The 18,453-nt window shown below is 32.2% G+C and overlaps 2 protein-coding genes across 4 annotated transcripts in view; one reads left to right on the top strand and one right to left on the bottom strand.

The window, feature by feature from the left end:
- Window positions 1-18,453, top strand: part of Wb (wing blister) — a 77,018-nt gene that overhangs the window by 19,873 nt on the left and 38,692 nt on the right. Inside the window, exons 3-10 of the mRNA XM_074246744.1 lie at window positions 9,609-9,848; window positions 12,019-12,249; window positions 14,578-14,814; window positions 14,947-15,105; window positions 15,248-15,544; window positions 16,677-16,937; window positions 17,039-17,518; window positions 18,207-18,433. Of these exons, the coding sequence (XP_074102845.1) occupies window positions 9,609-9,848; window positions 12,019-12,249; window positions 14,578-14,814; window positions 14,947-15,105; window positions 15,248-15,544; window positions 16,677-16,937; window positions 17,039-17,518; window positions 18,207-18,433 (2,132 nt within the window). The remainder of the gene's footprint in view (window positions 1-9,608; window positions 9,849-12,018; window positions 12,250-14,577; window positions 14,815-14,946; window positions 15,106-15,247; window positions 15,545-16,676; window positions 16,938-17,038; window positions 17,519-18,206; window positions 18,434-18,453) is intronic.
- LOC141529952 (uncharacterized) overlaps window positions 2,137-18,453 on the bottom strand; it is a 31,073-nt gene continuing 14,756 nt past the window's right edge. Inside the window, exons 3-6 of one of the 3 annotated variants that reach the window (XM_074246753.1) lie at window positions 2,942-3,526; window positions 2,610-2,862; window positions 2,375-2,534; window positions 2,137-2,310 (exon numbers count right to left, since the gene is read on the bottom strand). In XM_074246753.1, the coding sequence (XP_074102854.1) occupies window positions 2,400-2,534; window positions 2,610-2,862; window positions 2,942-2,985 (432 nt within the window). In that variant the 5' untranslated portion in view covers window positions 2,986-3,526 and the 3' untranslated portion in view covers window positions 2,137-2,310; window positions 2,375-2,399. Of the gene's footprint in view, window positions 2,311-2,374; window positions 3,706-18,453 lie in introns of those variants that run through there. The other 2 variants (XM_074246752.1, XR_012479685.1) reach the window with 2 other exon arrangements.

Here is an 18,453-nt window from a genome sequence, read left to right as displayed (position 1 = left end):
GGAGCCATATCAGCTCCACTTAGTACCGCACGAGAAAACTTTAAGACACTTGTCTTGGATTCTCTTTATCTCTGCATAACATTTTACACTCTGTACTCCTATTCCTTATTTCATTGCAATCACGGCTACAACTACCATTATCATTATTATTATTATTATTAGTATTACATGTCATTTTTATTTTTCTCTACACATCTTTAATCTTTTATTCTTGAGTAATCGCTTGCAATGTTGCGATGTAGGTGCTAAGTATTTTATTCTTGATGGGAAAACTCTACTCTGAATAAAAATGCGTGAGCACGTGAGATGATCACGTATGCGGAACTTACTACTCTTCAGAATTTATTTATTTATTTTCTACACAACTCATGTAGAGATTTTTTTTATTAGTGATGTAAAAAATAAATTTAGTCTTTTTTTTTTTTTTTTTTTTGTTAATTACAAAACTTTTTAGTTTGATGTATCTTGTTATCACACAATCAATAATCGAAGATTCAATTGATTGCATTATATCTCCAAAACTGCAAAAATCAAGACACCTAATAATTTTTTCAAAAATTGTTCACGATTACTTTATAAAATTTTTATCTCAAAAGAAATTAAAAAAAAAATATGCTGTCTTCTAATTTAATTAAGTTTAGTCGTGTAAAAAAATATAAAACTATAATTAAAAGTGATGTATTCGTAAGATCGTTATGTCTTATTATGGAAAGATTATGGAGGTTTCTCTTTGATAGAGTTCCGCTGCGTTGGCAGACAATCCGCCACGCGTGCTCGTAAATTTTCATTTTTATTGTGAACCCCAAGCTAAAGCTGGCAATCAGCGTGCAAAAGTGATAGTGTTGAAGTTTTGCGGTGTAAGTTTGTCGCTATTAAAAAAAGTAATAAATTTCTTTACTCAAAAGTGAATATACTCTCGTAAAATTGATGAAGGACCACATCGGCTCATTTTAATTATATTTATGCTTATTAAATAATATTTATTATAAATAAAAATAAAATAAACTCGTTAAATTAACAGTCGTAATACGGAATCTTTAATTAAAATTTATCGACAGGGAATATGAGAAAATGAATAACTGTAAGGCATGTCCGGTAATAAATAATAAATAAATAATCAATGACATGATAGGCACCATGATGAGATTGAGAAGTTGGTAATACAGAAATTCAAACAAACGATAAATCTTTTATTCACCGGGCGAGTAGTCCACGCGATTATAAATCTCTCGTGTAAGGTTGATGTTTGATTTGAATAGACCCACTGGCTCCTGCTCTGATGTCTCGCTCTCTATCCTGTTCCTTCACAAGTTTCAGTCTAGTCCGTGGATCTTGCACTACTATTACTGTACATAATACCGAACGCCGTGAATGCTCGACAGCAATCTCTTGGCAGGACTCCAGCTCAGTTTCTGTGTAAAGTATATATATGTACATATTATATATACTCAGCCATTACATGCTCAAGAGAATATTTTTCAGTTCTCTTTTAGTATCTCGAGATCCACAGCTACAACTCTTCCATTCCATTCCATTTCATTCTATTCCTCTTCTCCTCTCTTAACGACCGGTCCTTGTACTAGTGCTAGTGTCGCTACTAGTGTTTCTTCCACTATTGCACACATGTAGTGTTTTAGTTTTTATTCATTTCTTTTTCCTATTTATTTTATCTTTATATTAAGTCTTTACAAGAAAATATCTTTATTATAATTACTAGCGGTGTTTCTACCTTCATCATTCGGTGTCTAATTAAGAAGCTGAAATTCAGGATGCTTTTCCAGTTTTTGTTTCTTCCGATAATGTAAAATAATCACTTGAATTATTTTTTAAAATTTATTTTTTATAAAATTAAATGGATAATACTGTTACATTTTAGTTCAAATCGAAAATTTTAAGTATGATCATTAGGTGCTACAAATTACAATCAGTATAAAATTCAACATATAGATTATTTATGAAACAATTTTATTATTCATCAAACAATAAATCAAACACTAATATATGTTTTTTTAATTATTGCACAGAGAAAAAAAATTCATTTAAATCTAGTAAATAATTTTAAAGACCGTCATCTTTTTCATTTAAATTAAAAAATTCTTAAACTAAAAAATTTTTCGTGGTTTAAATAAATTTTAATTGACTCAAGTAAATTTTTTTTTCAGTGTGCAAGAAATGTAATGATTCAAATTAAAAGTCAATCACTATACTTTTTTGTAATAATTATGACTATTATAGTCTTGAAAAACTATTTTTCAAATTTTTAAAATTTTGGATTGATATAATTAGGTACGTAATTACAGCTGCAACGAACTGGAAAAAAAATGCAATATTGTTAGTAATTGTTACTTTTGTAATATTTGAATTTTAAACTCACATCTGTGATAAAATAAGAACCAAGATCAAATAGTCCACACGGTGAGAACTTTAACGAGTTTTTTTTGTGTTTGACTCGAGAAGTTGCGGATTTCCTCCTGAAGCTTAGGATCTTTGGATTTAAGCTCCAATCTTGCAAGTGTTTCTCTAGTTTGTTTCCACTGGAACGAAAAATAAATTTATTTGTTATTGTTTTCACGAAAAATGATGAATACATCAATAAATTATTATAATACCTCTTGAATGGTCTGTTCGCAAGCATAATTAATTCTGATGAATGTGCAGACTGACGGCAAAAGCCAATTTAAGAATATCAGCGTATAGGGTATTTTGGTAGGGACAATCTTGGATTGATTTCTAAAAATTGCAACTTCTTGGAGCAAGTAACCAGTAATGTGAATAAATTGTCTAATCGTCGTTAAAAGAATTGAAGTTCCATAAACTTTTGTTATTTCAAAACACAGTTCTTCTAATTCGATATGCACACGTCTATAATAATAATAAAAATAAAAACATGTTTGTTTAATTAATTAAACAACAATTGATGAAGACTATCATAAAAATCTACCTGATTTTATAGATAAATTCAGTCGGGTCTAACTCCCAATCCATTTGAATAGAAATAGCCCACCTATCACTCTTTTCTGCTACTTTAAATTTTTTAGTATTTGATTCAAGTTCTTTTTTGAGTACTTTGTTAATATTTTTGAACCGCAATCACATGTGTCTTACCATAAAAAAAAATCTAATGTCAATTAATAAATTCACAAAATATGCATGTACCAACATCAATATATGAAATATTGCATAAAACTGATTATGTTCAATAATTATTAGTAGATTGGTTACAAAACTAACCAAAATCCAGAAAATTGCTATTATTATAGCACAACGAAATTCACGTTTAATATTGATTGAAACTCCAAAACTATTGAGAGTGTCGTCGACTTTTAAAATATTTGTATTAAGCCTCACAGCTTTCTAAAATAAAAATTTTAATCACTCATAAGTATAAAATACGAATTATTTTATAGGATGAATTTAATTGTACTTACATTTTTAAAAATCCAACCGATGACAACATTGATAATCATTACTGTCCAATTAATTATGCCCACAATAAAACTCATAGGGCTATATCGAACAGCTATCGCTTCAGTGGTGTACGCCAAGTAAAATAGGAAAAAATTGTATAAAATTACTGTAATAATTGAGTAAATAAAAGAATATAAATTTCTAATTTTTAATTTTTCATAATGGACCACTCCAAAACAAAATATCCAGTCTAAAACAAAAATCGGCAGCAAAACCTCCATTGGATTTGTTGGCGTCCACATTTCTAACTCACCTAACGTCAACTAATATTTTTTCTACGTACAATGTAATGTATAATATATATTTCATTATATCTACAATAATTATCTTCACTGGTAATATTGCCAACTGTGTAAAAGATATCGACCAAATACAAAAAAAAAAAAATAATTATTATGATTATCATCACGACACATTTTCATAAAAATCATTAAACACGTGATCATTACTAAAATACATAAAAATCCATATTGCTTGTAAAAGTGCATTTTTTGTATAATAATTAATTTTATGAAAAATTACTCCCAGTAACATTATTATCAAGCCCGACAAACTGTTTTGAGTATTCCAATTATCCTTTATACCCAACGCGGCATCATTTAATGTCCAGAAGTATCATATTCTTTTTTTTTATTTTATTGCATCCTCTTGATATACATTTTTAAACCTCCTTAGTTTCCGTCTCCATTTTATTCTTGTTGTTCAGCATCTTGTTCCTTTTTATCTCACATTCATACTTTTATCTCAATCCCCATGCGGTTATCCTGGGCGTTTGAGTTTCGCTCGAGATTCGTCAGAGCGATATATCGCGTTACGGCAGATATTAATTGCAGCTGGAATTAAAAATAACGCGAGACGACATAATCCGATTATCTGTGCTCCTCACCGCAGTATCTGTACCACTTATTAGTTTTTTAAATTATCAGTCAACCGTGAATTAATATACACATATAAGCATTTATCACGTGAGAATACGGCTGTAATAATTATTAAAAGTTACTTTCGTTTAATAAATTTTACATATTATATTTAATATTATACATTACATATTATCTATTATACTGAACTATAATATTATTATTGTTGTTGTAAAATCTGATGTTTAAGTACACGCATCATTGTTTGACGGACAATAAGTACAGTATGAGTACATCGAGTGGGTGTACGCAGGGGGTAAATAAACTGTTGGGTATATAATAAAAATAAGATTCTGAGAGGACCTCATGCTGTGGAGTATCTTCTTATCTGGCATATGAGGTGAACTTCAGACGGTTTGTTACCGTAATTCGTTTAGTCGTTTATTTTAATTTATGCTAGTCCTTAAAAACTTTTTTTTTGTCAGCCTGTCACACAAAAAATTACTGAATATTTTGACATTAAATTTTTGCTCTTTGATAATGAAAACAATTTTTTTTAATTCATTATAAATTATAACACATTATTAATTTTCTGTAATAAATATTACATTATTTTTTAATTTTGTCTTTACTGATAAAAAATTAACTTAATTCTGAGAAAAAATTTTTTTAACCAAGTAAAATTTATTTAGATTAAAAAAATTTATCAATTTAAAGACTTTTCTGTTTGATCAAGACTAAAATGAATTTTATGGTTTGAGATTTTTTTTTTAGTTATAACTAATATTGTTTTTATTGATAACAAAGTTTTATAATTATGTTTTATTTAAAATCTAAAAATACCATTGATAGGAAGTGAATGCCATTGTAAAGAATATATATTATGTATAAAAGATTCTTAGTTGAGTAGTTGTTAAGATCATGAGAAAAGGTATACATTAGTGCGTGGGTAGGAGCAATTTTACCGGTTATTTCAGCGATATATACCCGCTGATACAAAGGGAATAGTCAGTATTTTAACTTGAAGTGTATAAATATATTTTTTTATTAACAAGACATGAGTGAAAAAAGGTTTTAAATTACCCTTAAAAATAAAATAAAGAATTATTGTTGTCCGTGTACTTGTCGACTGGTTATTGTTTGAGCGGGAAAATAGAGCCAGACCACCTCGGACTTTTCAGGGTATGACTCATCGTGCAAAACTGTCCAGCTTCCTGGAAACCTCGCGAGTAGAATCGTGACAATAAAGGAGAAACAAGAGAGCCAGCCAGCGGATAGAAGAGCTAAGGAGTAGAGGCGAGAGGGATGAAAAAGCGCAAGAGCATAACCGGGCAAACGACGAGCGCCGACCACCGTATGTGCCAACGTGTAAGCCGGTTTGCTCCACTTACTTTGGCTTTACTTGCTTTGCTTTGGCTCCAACTGCAAGACTTAACTCGCGGGTCTCACGAGCCGCGCGACTCTTAACTCGACTTGTCTTGTTGTGAGTTTGTTACTGTAGATCCTGGCCCTTTATGGACACTAACAGAGGACAACACGACGCGGGAGACCTTTTAACTATGGCTGTAAGGACACTCTTAATAAATTGCTCGTGTTCAAGCAGTCGATAGCACTCACAGTTTACTCCTATTTATACTCGTGCTACCGTCATATTTTTTTTATTTTTATTTTTATTTTTATTATTACACCTGTTTTTTAATTATTATATTTATTTTAAAAAATTGCCATTGGATATTTTTAGTATAATTAATTCACTAATTAAATTATTTTTAATAAATAACTTTCAAAAATTTAGTTTTTGTCTATTGTTCTGCCCACGATTTTACTTTGTTATTAATTAAAATTAATAACAAAAAAAATTAAACATTTTTATTATACTGAGTATAAAAATATTGAAAGAAAAAAAAATTAATTAACCCGCTTTATCACTTTTATTTTATAAAAATATAGACATAAAATATAAATATTATCCACAATATATGTTGCAACTATACGCAATGATAAATAGTGAAAGTGTAAAGCAGTGTCCATCCAAAGGTGCGATGAATATCCGGAAAGAGCTTCGGCTCCTCTTCAGACTGTTAAATTTATCGCCACAAGAGTTATAAGCACCGGCAACGGGTTCACAACAACAGCACATAGCACAATACAGCGTTTGTCTTGGAATTCGATGTGCAATGTGTATTTTCTGACAGAGGTTACACCAGAAAGAGATTCATCGTGCAAATGTTGCTGCCGTTGTTGCTGTCAAAACATATAGCTTCGTAATATGTTCTCATTTTATTATCTTTATGTAACTATATTCATGAATACATTATTCATCTGACTTGACTTGGAACTCTAGCACTGAAATAAGCCTCCTAAAATATACTCAATCACAATCACGTTTTACACTCATTTTGCTGGCTATTTATTACAGCACATTACAATCTGCAATGACGATAAAATCAAAATTAACTCGATGTAAAAACCATCAATATCAATAAAGTAAAAGACTCACGTCTTTTGTTTCGCTGTGGTTGACATCTAATGTTGATACACTCCATTTTATACAGTACAGAGAACTCAACTCGGTTCGTTCGACTATTAGCCTTTTTATTTAATACAAGACGTCACGATCAGCAGCAATAAAAATAAAAATAAATTTAATCAGTTGCTATCGTGGAAATTTTGTTTATCTTGGATGATATTATACATCAGGATTCTCAGATCGCATTATTGATGATTTTCTTGATCTCTCGGAACGTATCACACAACAGCTATAAAACCATTTCTGTCATTCCCGTGTCTTTCATCCCTATTATGGAACTCACATGCGTGCGACTCTTAAAACTCGACTGGTACTGTATTATATGTAAGTGCAATCTACAGTGAAGCTTGTAATGTCAATCGTATTCCACTTTATCGTGGGATCTGATTGTATATTAATTTTAATTTTTAAATCAATGATTAATTTTTATTGAAAAAATTCAAGTTTAATAATTAATAAGCCTTATTAAGTGTTAATAAATTATTTATTTATTTATTCAGATGAGATGATTTAAAATCTCATTAATTTAATTTAAAGTTCCTTCAGATTCAATAATTTTCTGATAAAAAATTAAGAAAATAAAATTTATAATATAATAATAGTTGTAATAAATGACCAATTTTTTTTTGGAGTAAAAATAATAAATGTATTGAATGTTTATTATAAAAGATTATAGATTTATATAAAATATATATTTAATTTTTCCATTAATGTGTGAATTGATCCAATATTTAAAATAACAGTGTCACTCGCACTATCTCGAAAGAAACTTACAATTATAATGACATAGTTTTTTATAATAGTTACAATATTCTACGTCTACTTTTTGGTGTCAAACAAAATAACTTACAGAGAATTTAAAGCATTAGACATCAGACAAATTTACCATCCACACTTTAGCTTACTTTATAAAATCAAAAGAAAAAAAAAATAATAGAAACACGACCTATCCCCACAGCTCCTTAATCTGTAATTCAAAGCAGACGAACACGTGCTCACACCATAAATATTTAACCCAACAAACTTTTTAGTCTCGGATCGTTTCCTCGTTCGTTACACTCCTTATCCCACATAATATTTTCATTAATTTATTATAACTTAACAATTTTATTTTATTTTGACCTTTTCTATTCAAGTTCCGTCTCTCATTCTTCTTATCCTCGTCCTCTCCCTCAACTCAATCTCTTCACCATTTATCTTCTTTTACTTTCTTTAGCAATAACAAGGAGCACGCAGTCAACACGGTTCGCCGAGACTCGACGACACGTCGCCGATTGCCCTATACTGAACGAAGACACCAACATCCGAACCCAAAAATTTTGAGAATGTCCCGCGGAGAACCGGTACCAGTACACGCAAAAAAGAATTACTTTATCATATACTTTCCTCATTAAAAATAATTCGATTTTGATCAAAAAAATTTTTTAAATTTAAAATTCAAGATCGCTTAATTAAAAAAAAAAAAAATTAATTCAACTGAATACGGGCATGTAAATCGAAATAGTTACTAAAAATGAAAGCCATTACTTCTCTGGTGACAATTGGCGCGTGGAAGCTTCTTACATCCATACATTTATGTATATATTCATATATATTTATGCACATAAGAAATATAAGAATAAGAAGGAGCAAAAGAGTGTGTCGACTGAGTCAATTCCTTAAATGGTTAGTAACCAAGCACTGTGGACTCGGTATCTGGTTAAGCGTATCGTCGGCTTGCGATCTGTCTTTATGACCGAAAGTGGGCGTCGTCGCATTGCTAAGGACAACGAGAAACAACTAAACACACGATACTTGAGCTAAGTTGAGGTTCAGCCTGATACTCCATGAGTATGGGGAAAAAAGCCCTTGCCTCACGAAGGAGCCAACCTTTGCTTTTACAAGGAGTCGGGTATAAAAGGACGAGGAAGGAACAGAACAGAACGCACGAGACCAGCACGGATGGTCAATTGGATCGTTAATTCTCAGTTGTCAATTTTATGCCTTGTTTGCGATTCGATTTCAGATAAATATAAATAATTATTTACAATAATGCTTGTATTATATTATTTATTATCATTCAAAGCTTAAAGATCGAGGTATTGATATTTCGACAATTTTCAGTGATGTATAATGGGTATTAATATTAATATTTTATTTGTACGTCACCAGTATTTTTACTAAATATGTAAATGTTGATGCTAAAATTCAATTCTAAGGTTAAGGTTTGTGTTATGGGTGAATTATTCATTTTTCTCTTTCCACCCGCGTGTTCTTATCGAGGCTCTTATCTCGTGTCAGCGTAGGATCTAGAAGTGCAATATTATGTGAAGGGTATGAATGACTTGTAACAGTATGAGGGTACACACTATGCATTTATATGTGTTTGTTGCATGCAGAAAGTTTCTTCGAGTGGGCAGCGGGAAGATGACACTGTGAGACTAACAAAAGAGCTAAGCGTTTGCGGCTGATTATCTTAGATCGCTGAGAATTAATTAATTACTCAACGGGAGACACGCTTCTGAATAATTTTTTTTTTTTTTTTTTAGTTTATTTTCGTGTTTATAAATTTTAATTTTTAGAAAAATACTTGAACATATTTCTGTTAGAAAGTTAAATAACCTGCTGGGTTCATTTAAATTTATAAAATGTTCTAATAAAGTTGGTTTTTTAGTGTTAGATTTTTAAGTTACCGCAGCTGGAATGAATTTAATTAATTTTTTGACGCCGTTGTTATGGAAAACAATAATTTTTTTGGTTTTTATTTGTTACAGGTTTATCAAATAGAAAATGTTATTGTAAAGGCGGCAAATTCACCGCGACCAGCTGCGTGGGTGCTAGAGAGGTCGCTCGATGGGGAGGAATTCAAGCCCTGGCAATATTATGCTCCGAGTGATGAAGAGTGCTGGACGAGGTACTCGATTCCGCCTGTCACAAAGCCCATTTACAACGCCGATGATGAGGTCATATGCACGAGTATGTACTCACGGCAGACGCCGATGGAGAGTGGAGAGGTAAACATTTCATTTGCGTTTTTCTCTCGGTTTAAATTCACTTTCGTTCTTTATACACACAATCTCTCATGGGTAAATTTTCATAAAATCGGTTTTTAGTTGATCTCTACTTGAATCAGCATAAATGTCCTTGCCGAATTTAAAAAATAATTATTTTATTAATAACAAAAAATTTTTTATTAAAAATTCTTACAACTTTTGACGGCACGCGGCAAGTACAAAATCACCTTTGACGGTGAGTAGTTATAACAATTATTAAATGAAAAAAACTCGAGTTTTTGTATCAAGATACCTGAAGAATGTAATTTTTGTTATGATTGAAAGAGGTCATTGAACATGTGCGAATTATATCTAAGCCTAAGATCGCACTTCCAGGGTGAGAGATTTGTGCCGGAGACAGTTTTTAAGCGAAGCAAAGAGAAGAGATACGCGAAGGAAAATAACACGAGTGCAGAATTGCCATGGTGCCATTACATGGAGCTAGAGGTATAAAAGGTCTTGCGTTCAAAATGTGTACATGCTATATACTATACATATAAGTAAAGTAAAAGAGAAAAGAGAGACGAGTTATATAGATGATAAAAACGGAGATCCCTACATTCCTACCATGTATGGCTATACTGACGACCCTTGTAAGGGATCTCACGTACAGTCTCTTGATGATACTGGACGCCCGAAGCACGGCCAGCGGGAGGATGTAGAGGAGGGTTTGTGCGTTCAGCGTTTACGCTTTTGTAACAGAGGTGAAATGGATAAAAAAGGGTAAATAAAAAATGAGACTGGATCATGTCTCGCTTAGCTTTTAAAAAGAGAAATGTCTGGTTGTCTTGTCTCCAGTTATCCAGAAGATTCAAGAACTCAACAGCCTCCCATCCGTATAAATATATATAATGCAGAACGCAGCCTTTACTCACTGTCTTACCTTCTCTCAAAAACTTGAATGTCATCTTTATTTTTTTTCTAATTAAATTCACCGAGTAACTATTTAATTTAATTTATTTAAAAATTTCTTATTTTGTTAGAAAATTAAGCAGATATTTTCGTCAGATACAGCCGAAGAATTTTAATTTAATAGCTACGAAACTACGGGACTTTATTTTAAACGGTTTATATATATTATTATATGTACATTTAATTTTTATGTTATTGTTGTGTTTTATGTTGTTTATTTTTAATGTAAATCAATAAAATTTAACGATCAAGAGAAAAAGTGTTACATTACCGCACAACATAAAAAATAATGTATAAACTCGACAGTTATCCAATCATGTGTAATTATATGAGTATCTTATGAGTATCTTGTAAACCGGATAATAATTAATGATCGATTGAGATCGAATGTGTAATCGTCTGTGTAACTATCGGCAACAACCCGTCACACTGACGCCACGTCATTTGTCGCGACTTGAAGTATTATTTTATTTTGTAAAAATTTTATTATTCCCGCTACTAACCACGATAATTAAACCATTACGTTTTTTTTATTATTTATGAGTTTAACTGAGACTTTTTTTTTTCTACGACGGAACATTTTGTTTACCAAAGTTATTATTTTAAAAAATTGTAGACTATTATATCTGGTAGAAAAAATTTCTTTTATAGTAAAAAAAAATTTCTAACCGATTTAAAATGTTAATTATTATTTCAAAATAGATTTAGAGATTAAAAATAAATTGTAAAACCAATGAAGAATTAAATAAAAATGAAATTAAGTTCTTTACAAATATAATTATACTTAAAAAAAATTTTTTTAATGAAAATTTATTATTTTTTTTTTAATTACAAGCACTTGACATTTGATCTTGATTAAAATAATTACCTTAGTAATTATAATTATGGAATAAAATTTATCATAATTCAAAAGTTGAATTTCTTCATCAAATTTTTTAGTAAAAGTAATGGAATAACATATCTTTAATAAAAGAAATAAATTTCTTAATGAGGTCTAGTAACTTTATAAAAACATTTGATTGTTTTCTTTCTTGAGTAATAAAATCCTTAATTCCTTTTTCAGGCTGAACAGCAACAAGTAAAAAAATTTTTATATTATATACCCATTAATTAACAGCGAGTCCATTTCGGGATTACTGTCATTGTCATTCTCACTTTCGAATAAAAATTTTCAATTGCTCAATGAGTAACAATTACAAAACAGCTAACATATTTCCAGATCCACACGCATTTGCTGAACGGACGTCCAGGAGCCCAGAATCACAGTCAAGAGCTCGAAGAATTCACGCAGGCACGATTCGTAAGATTGAGGTTGCAGGGGCTTCAACGAGGTGGTGGTGCGGTTGCCGACAAACGCCGTGCATTTTATTCCATAAAAGAAATAAGCATAGGTGGACGTTGCTTGTGCTCAGGTCACGCTTCACGGTGTCGTTACAGTGTTCGCCACGGGGTAATTCACAATTTATATTACTACTTTTTAGCATAAATTATCGAGTAGACACTCTATGTGTCGCTTCCTTACAAGGACTATCGTCAACTCACGATCGTGATAAATAATTGTGTAATTTTATAGTACAATCGGTACTATATCATGCTTTATTCTTCATTCAAATAGAACAAAAAAAATAACAATAATAATAATAAGAACGGTAATAATTAGAAGAAATTAAAAAAAACTTAAATAGTTGACTGTTAACCTCGTAAGTTAATTTTCACTTACAACGACACCATCAGTAACGGCGATATAATAAGACCGCCGAGAGTTGTTACGAAATAAAAAATATTATTTGCTCTCTACTCGGTTACCTCGCGGTCATCGGTCACGATCGCGTTTGCGGTCGTGTTCAATGTGAAAGTGAGACGCGAGAAGGGAATAGCGATTAAAGGAGCCGAGAAAGGATCAAAGATTCCGACTTGCAATTTTTCATCCACTCGATACAAATTTTTTTTCAACACGTGTTGCTTGTTTTTTTTTTTTTTTATTTTACCTGAAAATTTTATTTAAAAACACTTGAAAAATTTATTTCATTCTTACATCTGTAGTACTTAAATATTTATTAGATTGTCTCGAAATATCCGTGTCGAAGTATATATACAGACAGCTAATAAATAAGAATTATATTGCAGGCTTGCGAATCGTATTAGTTTTTATCCAAGAGCGGACAGGCGCGCGCGGTCGATATCGAGGCCCGGATAGATTGGGGCCGTGATTAAATTTTTGTGGCACACTTTTAGATTCGGGAATCCAAAATATTTCGACAAATAGTGTCTCAATTTAATAAGAAGATAAACATTTTTTAATACCGTTCCTTTGGTGTCGAGATAAGAAGACACTAAAATATATATCTTGTTTTTGTTTATTAATTTTAAACGTGTCAGTGGATCTTGTAAGTCGGTTAATTTCCACTCGGGATTAAAATCGTTTGAGAGCCAGCGATCGCTGAGTCGAGAAGGCTGAGCTTTAATGGCCGGGCGATCTTGCGATGAATCACCGACTTAGCAATTCGCGTTTACCCTACCCGTTATTTACCGGCATGATAATCACCACGGTTACTTGCGTTATAAACGCTCCCAGAGTAATCAGCTAGGATGTTCCCGGTGCAATTAGTCTCTGCCATATCGCTTTCTTATACGGATTTTTATTTATTGCTTTTTCTCTGTCTTTTATTAAAACTCTATTTCAACAATCCGGCAGTCACTTTTTCACGTCTTATTTTTATATTTTTATACTCGACGTCCTGAGAGAATTGATAATAAAATTTTATTTTATGGCCATTGATAAAGACAAAAAATTAATTACGACTTAATGCACAGTTTGATACAATGAGAGGTCTGCTAGTCAATTATTTTTTACTTTAATTAAATACTTAATCAGTATGTAGCAATAGAAGGCGGACTTTTTCTTGCTCAAAATCTCAATGTATTGTTTGATATTTTTTTTTTTAATTTAATTAATAAATTGTTGGTACCAACATCTATCTGAATTAATGATGTGTGAAAAATTAAATTTAACATAAAATTATCCAATAATTTTTACTTTAACTCTTAAAAAATTTTCAACAAGTTAAAAATGCCTTTTATCGGCCACCTTTTTTATCCTTCTTCTTTACGCATTCAACTACACCGCTTTAATTTACACATATATACTACCTTAATAAAAAAAAAAAAAAAAAAATAGACGTGCCCATTTGCGGTGAAATTAAAATTTTATTACTTGTAAAATAACCTGCGAACAAAGAAACTATTTTCAGTTCATTACCTTCGATATTTTTAACACTACTACTTCAACAGCGTCCCTATAATTATTTACCCCCCAGTAAAATAAATAATTATCAGCAGTAATTTTTTTTTGCAGCCTCTCAAGTTAGGTCCTAGAGAAACAAAAAGAAATACTAGTAATTTAACTCTAATGGATCAAGTCGTAAATAAATTTGAATGAAAGAAACTAAACGGGATCTATGAAATAAATGTTGTATTTTTAAAATGGTTTATCTGTTTGTAAGACAATTTATAAGTAAGTACACAAATAAATACTAAAATAAGTAATCGCAGGATTACTTTAAATCGGCTGCATTGAATAGAATGGTTAACATCCGCCGGAAGTAACCACTCGTAATGTAAATTATAAAACTTTCTCTTTTTAACCACATTTACATTTACGATTTTTAAATTTTTATCTCAATACTACGAGCGTTATTCTCGCAATTGCAAACTAATAAAAATATTCTGGCGAAATCGTGTGTAATGATACTAATATTATAAATATTATTTTCTTCAGCATCAAGAGTGCGAATGTGAGCGACATACCTGCGGTGAGAGATGCGAAAAGTGTTGCCCAATGTACAACCAGGCGCCTTGGAAACCCGGTACATGGGTAAAAGGATTTTACTGCGAAAAGTGTAATTGCAATGGTCACGCAAGTTCATGCCGATATGATCCGGAGATCGCTGATAAGCGCATGTCTATGGACATAAGGGGAAAATATCGTGGTGGCGGCGTTTGTATAAACTGCACGGTAATTATCAATTTGCGGATTTAAATTTATAATGAATTTAAGATTTTTTTACAGGATTCTTTGATAAAATTATTTATTAAACGTATGACAATTTAAAAATTTCTTAAAATTTTATAAAATAATTAATTAAAGGATCACACAACGGGTATCAACTGCGAAAGATGTCAAGTTGGTTATTATCGACCAAACGGTGTTTTGCCTAATGACCCTAGTCCGTGTGTTCCATGTGATCATTGTAACATGAGAGGCAGCATTGGTTTTTGTACTCCAGATGACACTTATGTTGGCAAGGTATTGAAACAATAATTAAGCTTAAAAAAATCTACTGTGTAGTAAATTAATAAAAATTTATTAAAAATTAATAAATTTTGTGAAATTTTATAATGAAAATGTTTTTTTTTTTTTTTTTTTATTAATGAATGAATTTATCCAGGTAGCAGGTGCCTGCGAATGCAAATCAGGATTTTCAGGCTACAAATGCGACCAATGTGCCGCAGGGTACCGGCAATTTCCCGATTGCATGCCATGCCCATGCGACTCGCGCGGAATATTGCCTTCGCACGACTGCGAGGGCGACTGTCTTTGCAAAGCGAACGTGGCAGGAGATTTCTGCGATCGATGCAAGCCCGGTTATTTCGCGCTGACACGTGACAACATCGAAGGATGCTTGCAATGCGACTGCTTCGGCGTTACCGATCAGTGCACCGCAGCCACGCTTGTTTATCAATCAGTAAGTTTTATACTTTTATATTTGTGAATTGTCGATAATGGAGCAGTCTTCGATCCTTATGACCATAAATCATGTATGGAAAAAAAAACATTGCATGGTTATTAGATATTTCTTACGAATAAATCATCATTAAATTGACAATAATCAATCATGAACACCGGATATTCATTTTATAAATTACACAATGTTTAAGTATTGCAATATATTTATCCATTTTATTCAACTTATATGTAAAAACAGTTAAGGGTAATAGTTATTAAAATAGTCAATCATGACAAAGTTGATTACCATTAACTCAGTACATAAATTGGCAATTGTATGCTAATGAAGCGTAAAATACTTGTACTATTCATATTATCCCGGTGGAAAAAATAATTCAATCATTTTTTTTCTGGCTGCAACGAGTACCGTACTCGGAGTAAGTATTACGCAGAGAAGAATAAAAAAAGGGTTAGAGCTAGCGGAGAAAAAGGATGAAATAAAATAGACAAGAGCGTTGAAGTAATAATAATATAGAAAGTAAAAGGGTAGAGCATGTCCACCCTCGTTTATCGCACGCCGTAGCATTATAATACCAACACAGTAAGAGTCGTTCGTGCGACAGCGTAATTACGGGTTATACTGTCTTCCGTTCCGAGTCATGAGCACCGATAACAGGGATAGACATAAGCTTATCCAGTTCATCTAACTATCGTGTCTCTCTGACCAAGATCCATCCGTGCATTAAAGCCTCATCTCCATCTTCCGAAGTAGATACTTGTCAACTTTATGTTATATAAACTCTTGGCTCCTAACAAGCCTTTATCATCTTATTCCACTCCTAAAAATCTCCATATTTTATGCATAATATAACTATTTAAACTCTACTCAAATCGATTGGAGTAGTGGATAGAATTTTTATTATGATTACCTCGAGTTTACCATTGTCATGCTCAATTTGATGTCGATTTATTGCAATATACAATTTAATAATTAGCTTGTAAGTTTTAGAGTCGATTTTTTGAATCGACTTTGTTTTTAATTTGAGATTCAAATTTAATGTATAGATACCAATTTTCGGATCACAATTCACAAAGTTTTATACAAAAGAATTATGAAAACACTAAGAAGAAAAATATACATTTAATTACAGATTTCCACACTGAATGATTGGCGTGTGACAGACATAAACGCTTCGAGGCCAGTGATACCAACGATAGACCCAGACAACGGATGGTTAGTCCTTGCGTCCTTCGAAGTCGAGTACCAGAGTCCATTTTGGTTCGCTCCGAAAATTTACACCGGCAATCGCTTGTCTTCCTACGGAAGTAACCTCACCTACTCGACAACTTGGATAGTTATGCGAGGTGACAGCAGCGGTAAACCGACCATCGAGCCTAACGTCATTCTTGTGGTAAATTTTTTATCCTCACTTACATTACACGTTCTTACAAACCGCGGCAATAACTAACAACAATATTAACAATAAAGTAAATATAATGTTTAATTATCCAGGGGAAAAACGGAATGCGGATTGCGTACGGAGAAGAACAATACAAGGGACAAGAGGCCGAAATATCGGTACCGCTTCAAGAACAGGGCTGGTACCACGTTCACAGCGAGGTACAGGATATTCCGACCAGACTCCGGAGGACTGAGTACAAAGGCGACCCTGTTACCCGCTCGCAGATACTCAAAGTTTTGGCTGATATCAAGTACCTGATGATACGCGCCCAGTATCATTCGGAGCAAGTCGAAGCGAGCTTGCAGTCTGTCGTTCTTCCCATCGGGGATCGCACTGATGATGGAATGGAAACTCTTGCAGAACACTGCAAGTGTCCTGAAGGATACGCCGGACTATCGTGTGAAAACTGTGCCTGGGGGTACGTTAAAGTTATCGTCAATGGAAGCGATCATCAGGATCATCACATCTGCGTAAAATGTGACTGCTACAACCATGCTGGCTCTTGCGATCTTGTTATGGGCGAATGTAATGTATGTATCGCTTCCTTACCGACTGCTTTCGTGAACGTTGATCGGTAGTTGGTTTGTGAGAGATCGGTGCATTGGGAGTCGGTAGAGAATGAACGGAGAGTAACTGGTAAACTTTCTGACTGACGATCGTTGTAAAGATCGGTAAATTTGAATTTACGCGTTAAAGTTATATTCTTGCAAGGGATTCTAATAGAAAAAAATATCGCATACACAGGAAAAAATTTTGCGTCAATGCGTCAAAAAATTTTATGTTAAAAATTTTTATGTTGAATATTGAACATTTTTTTGTAGTAATTTAACACAATAAATGTCAAATTTATATATAAATTTTATAATAATAACTCTAGAGATTTAACTTTTTTTAATAATGATAATAATAAAATTTTGATTTACTTCATAGATACTTAGAAAATTATGATACAATAAATTCTAATATTTTCGAAAAAGAATATAATTTGAATTTGACTTATTTATGTGTTAGACATACAACCTAGTAAATGTACTTGGTATTATTAGTTTATTTATTATATTTTGACTTTTATGCTAATACCGATACCCTGGCGAACTCAGTAATGTCTAACGAAACATTAACAATAGAAAAAAATATTTTTTGCACATGAAAGTTGCCCACATTTCTTTTCAAATAAACTAACAATAAACTAACAATTGATACTCATTTTAATTGCAGATGTGCGAACATCATACTACAGGACCAAAATGTGACCGCTGTATGACAGGTTACTACGGAGACGCAACTCGAGGTACTTCGAATGACTGTAAAAAGTGCGCTTGTCCTCTAACAGAAGCTTCTAATCAATTCAGCCCCAATTGTCAGCTGGACGACCCCAAAAAACCAGAGGGCAATTATGTGTGTACGCAATGTCCGGTCGGGTATACTGGAGATCACTGTGAGAGGTGATAACTTTTTTTTATTT

Source organism: Cotesia typhae, unplaced genomic scaffold (genome assembly GCF_013202065.1).
Source record: "Cotesia typhae breed Kobodo isofemale line unplaced genomic scaffold, CoteBio_Ctyphae contig_48, whole genome shotgun sequence".
Taxonomy (NCBI): Eukaryota; Metazoa; Arthropoda; class Insecta; order Hymenoptera; family Braconidae; genus Cotesia; species Cotesia typhae.
Note: the sequence above shows the minus strand (reverse complement) of the source record. Positions and strands in the feature narration are given on the sequence as shown.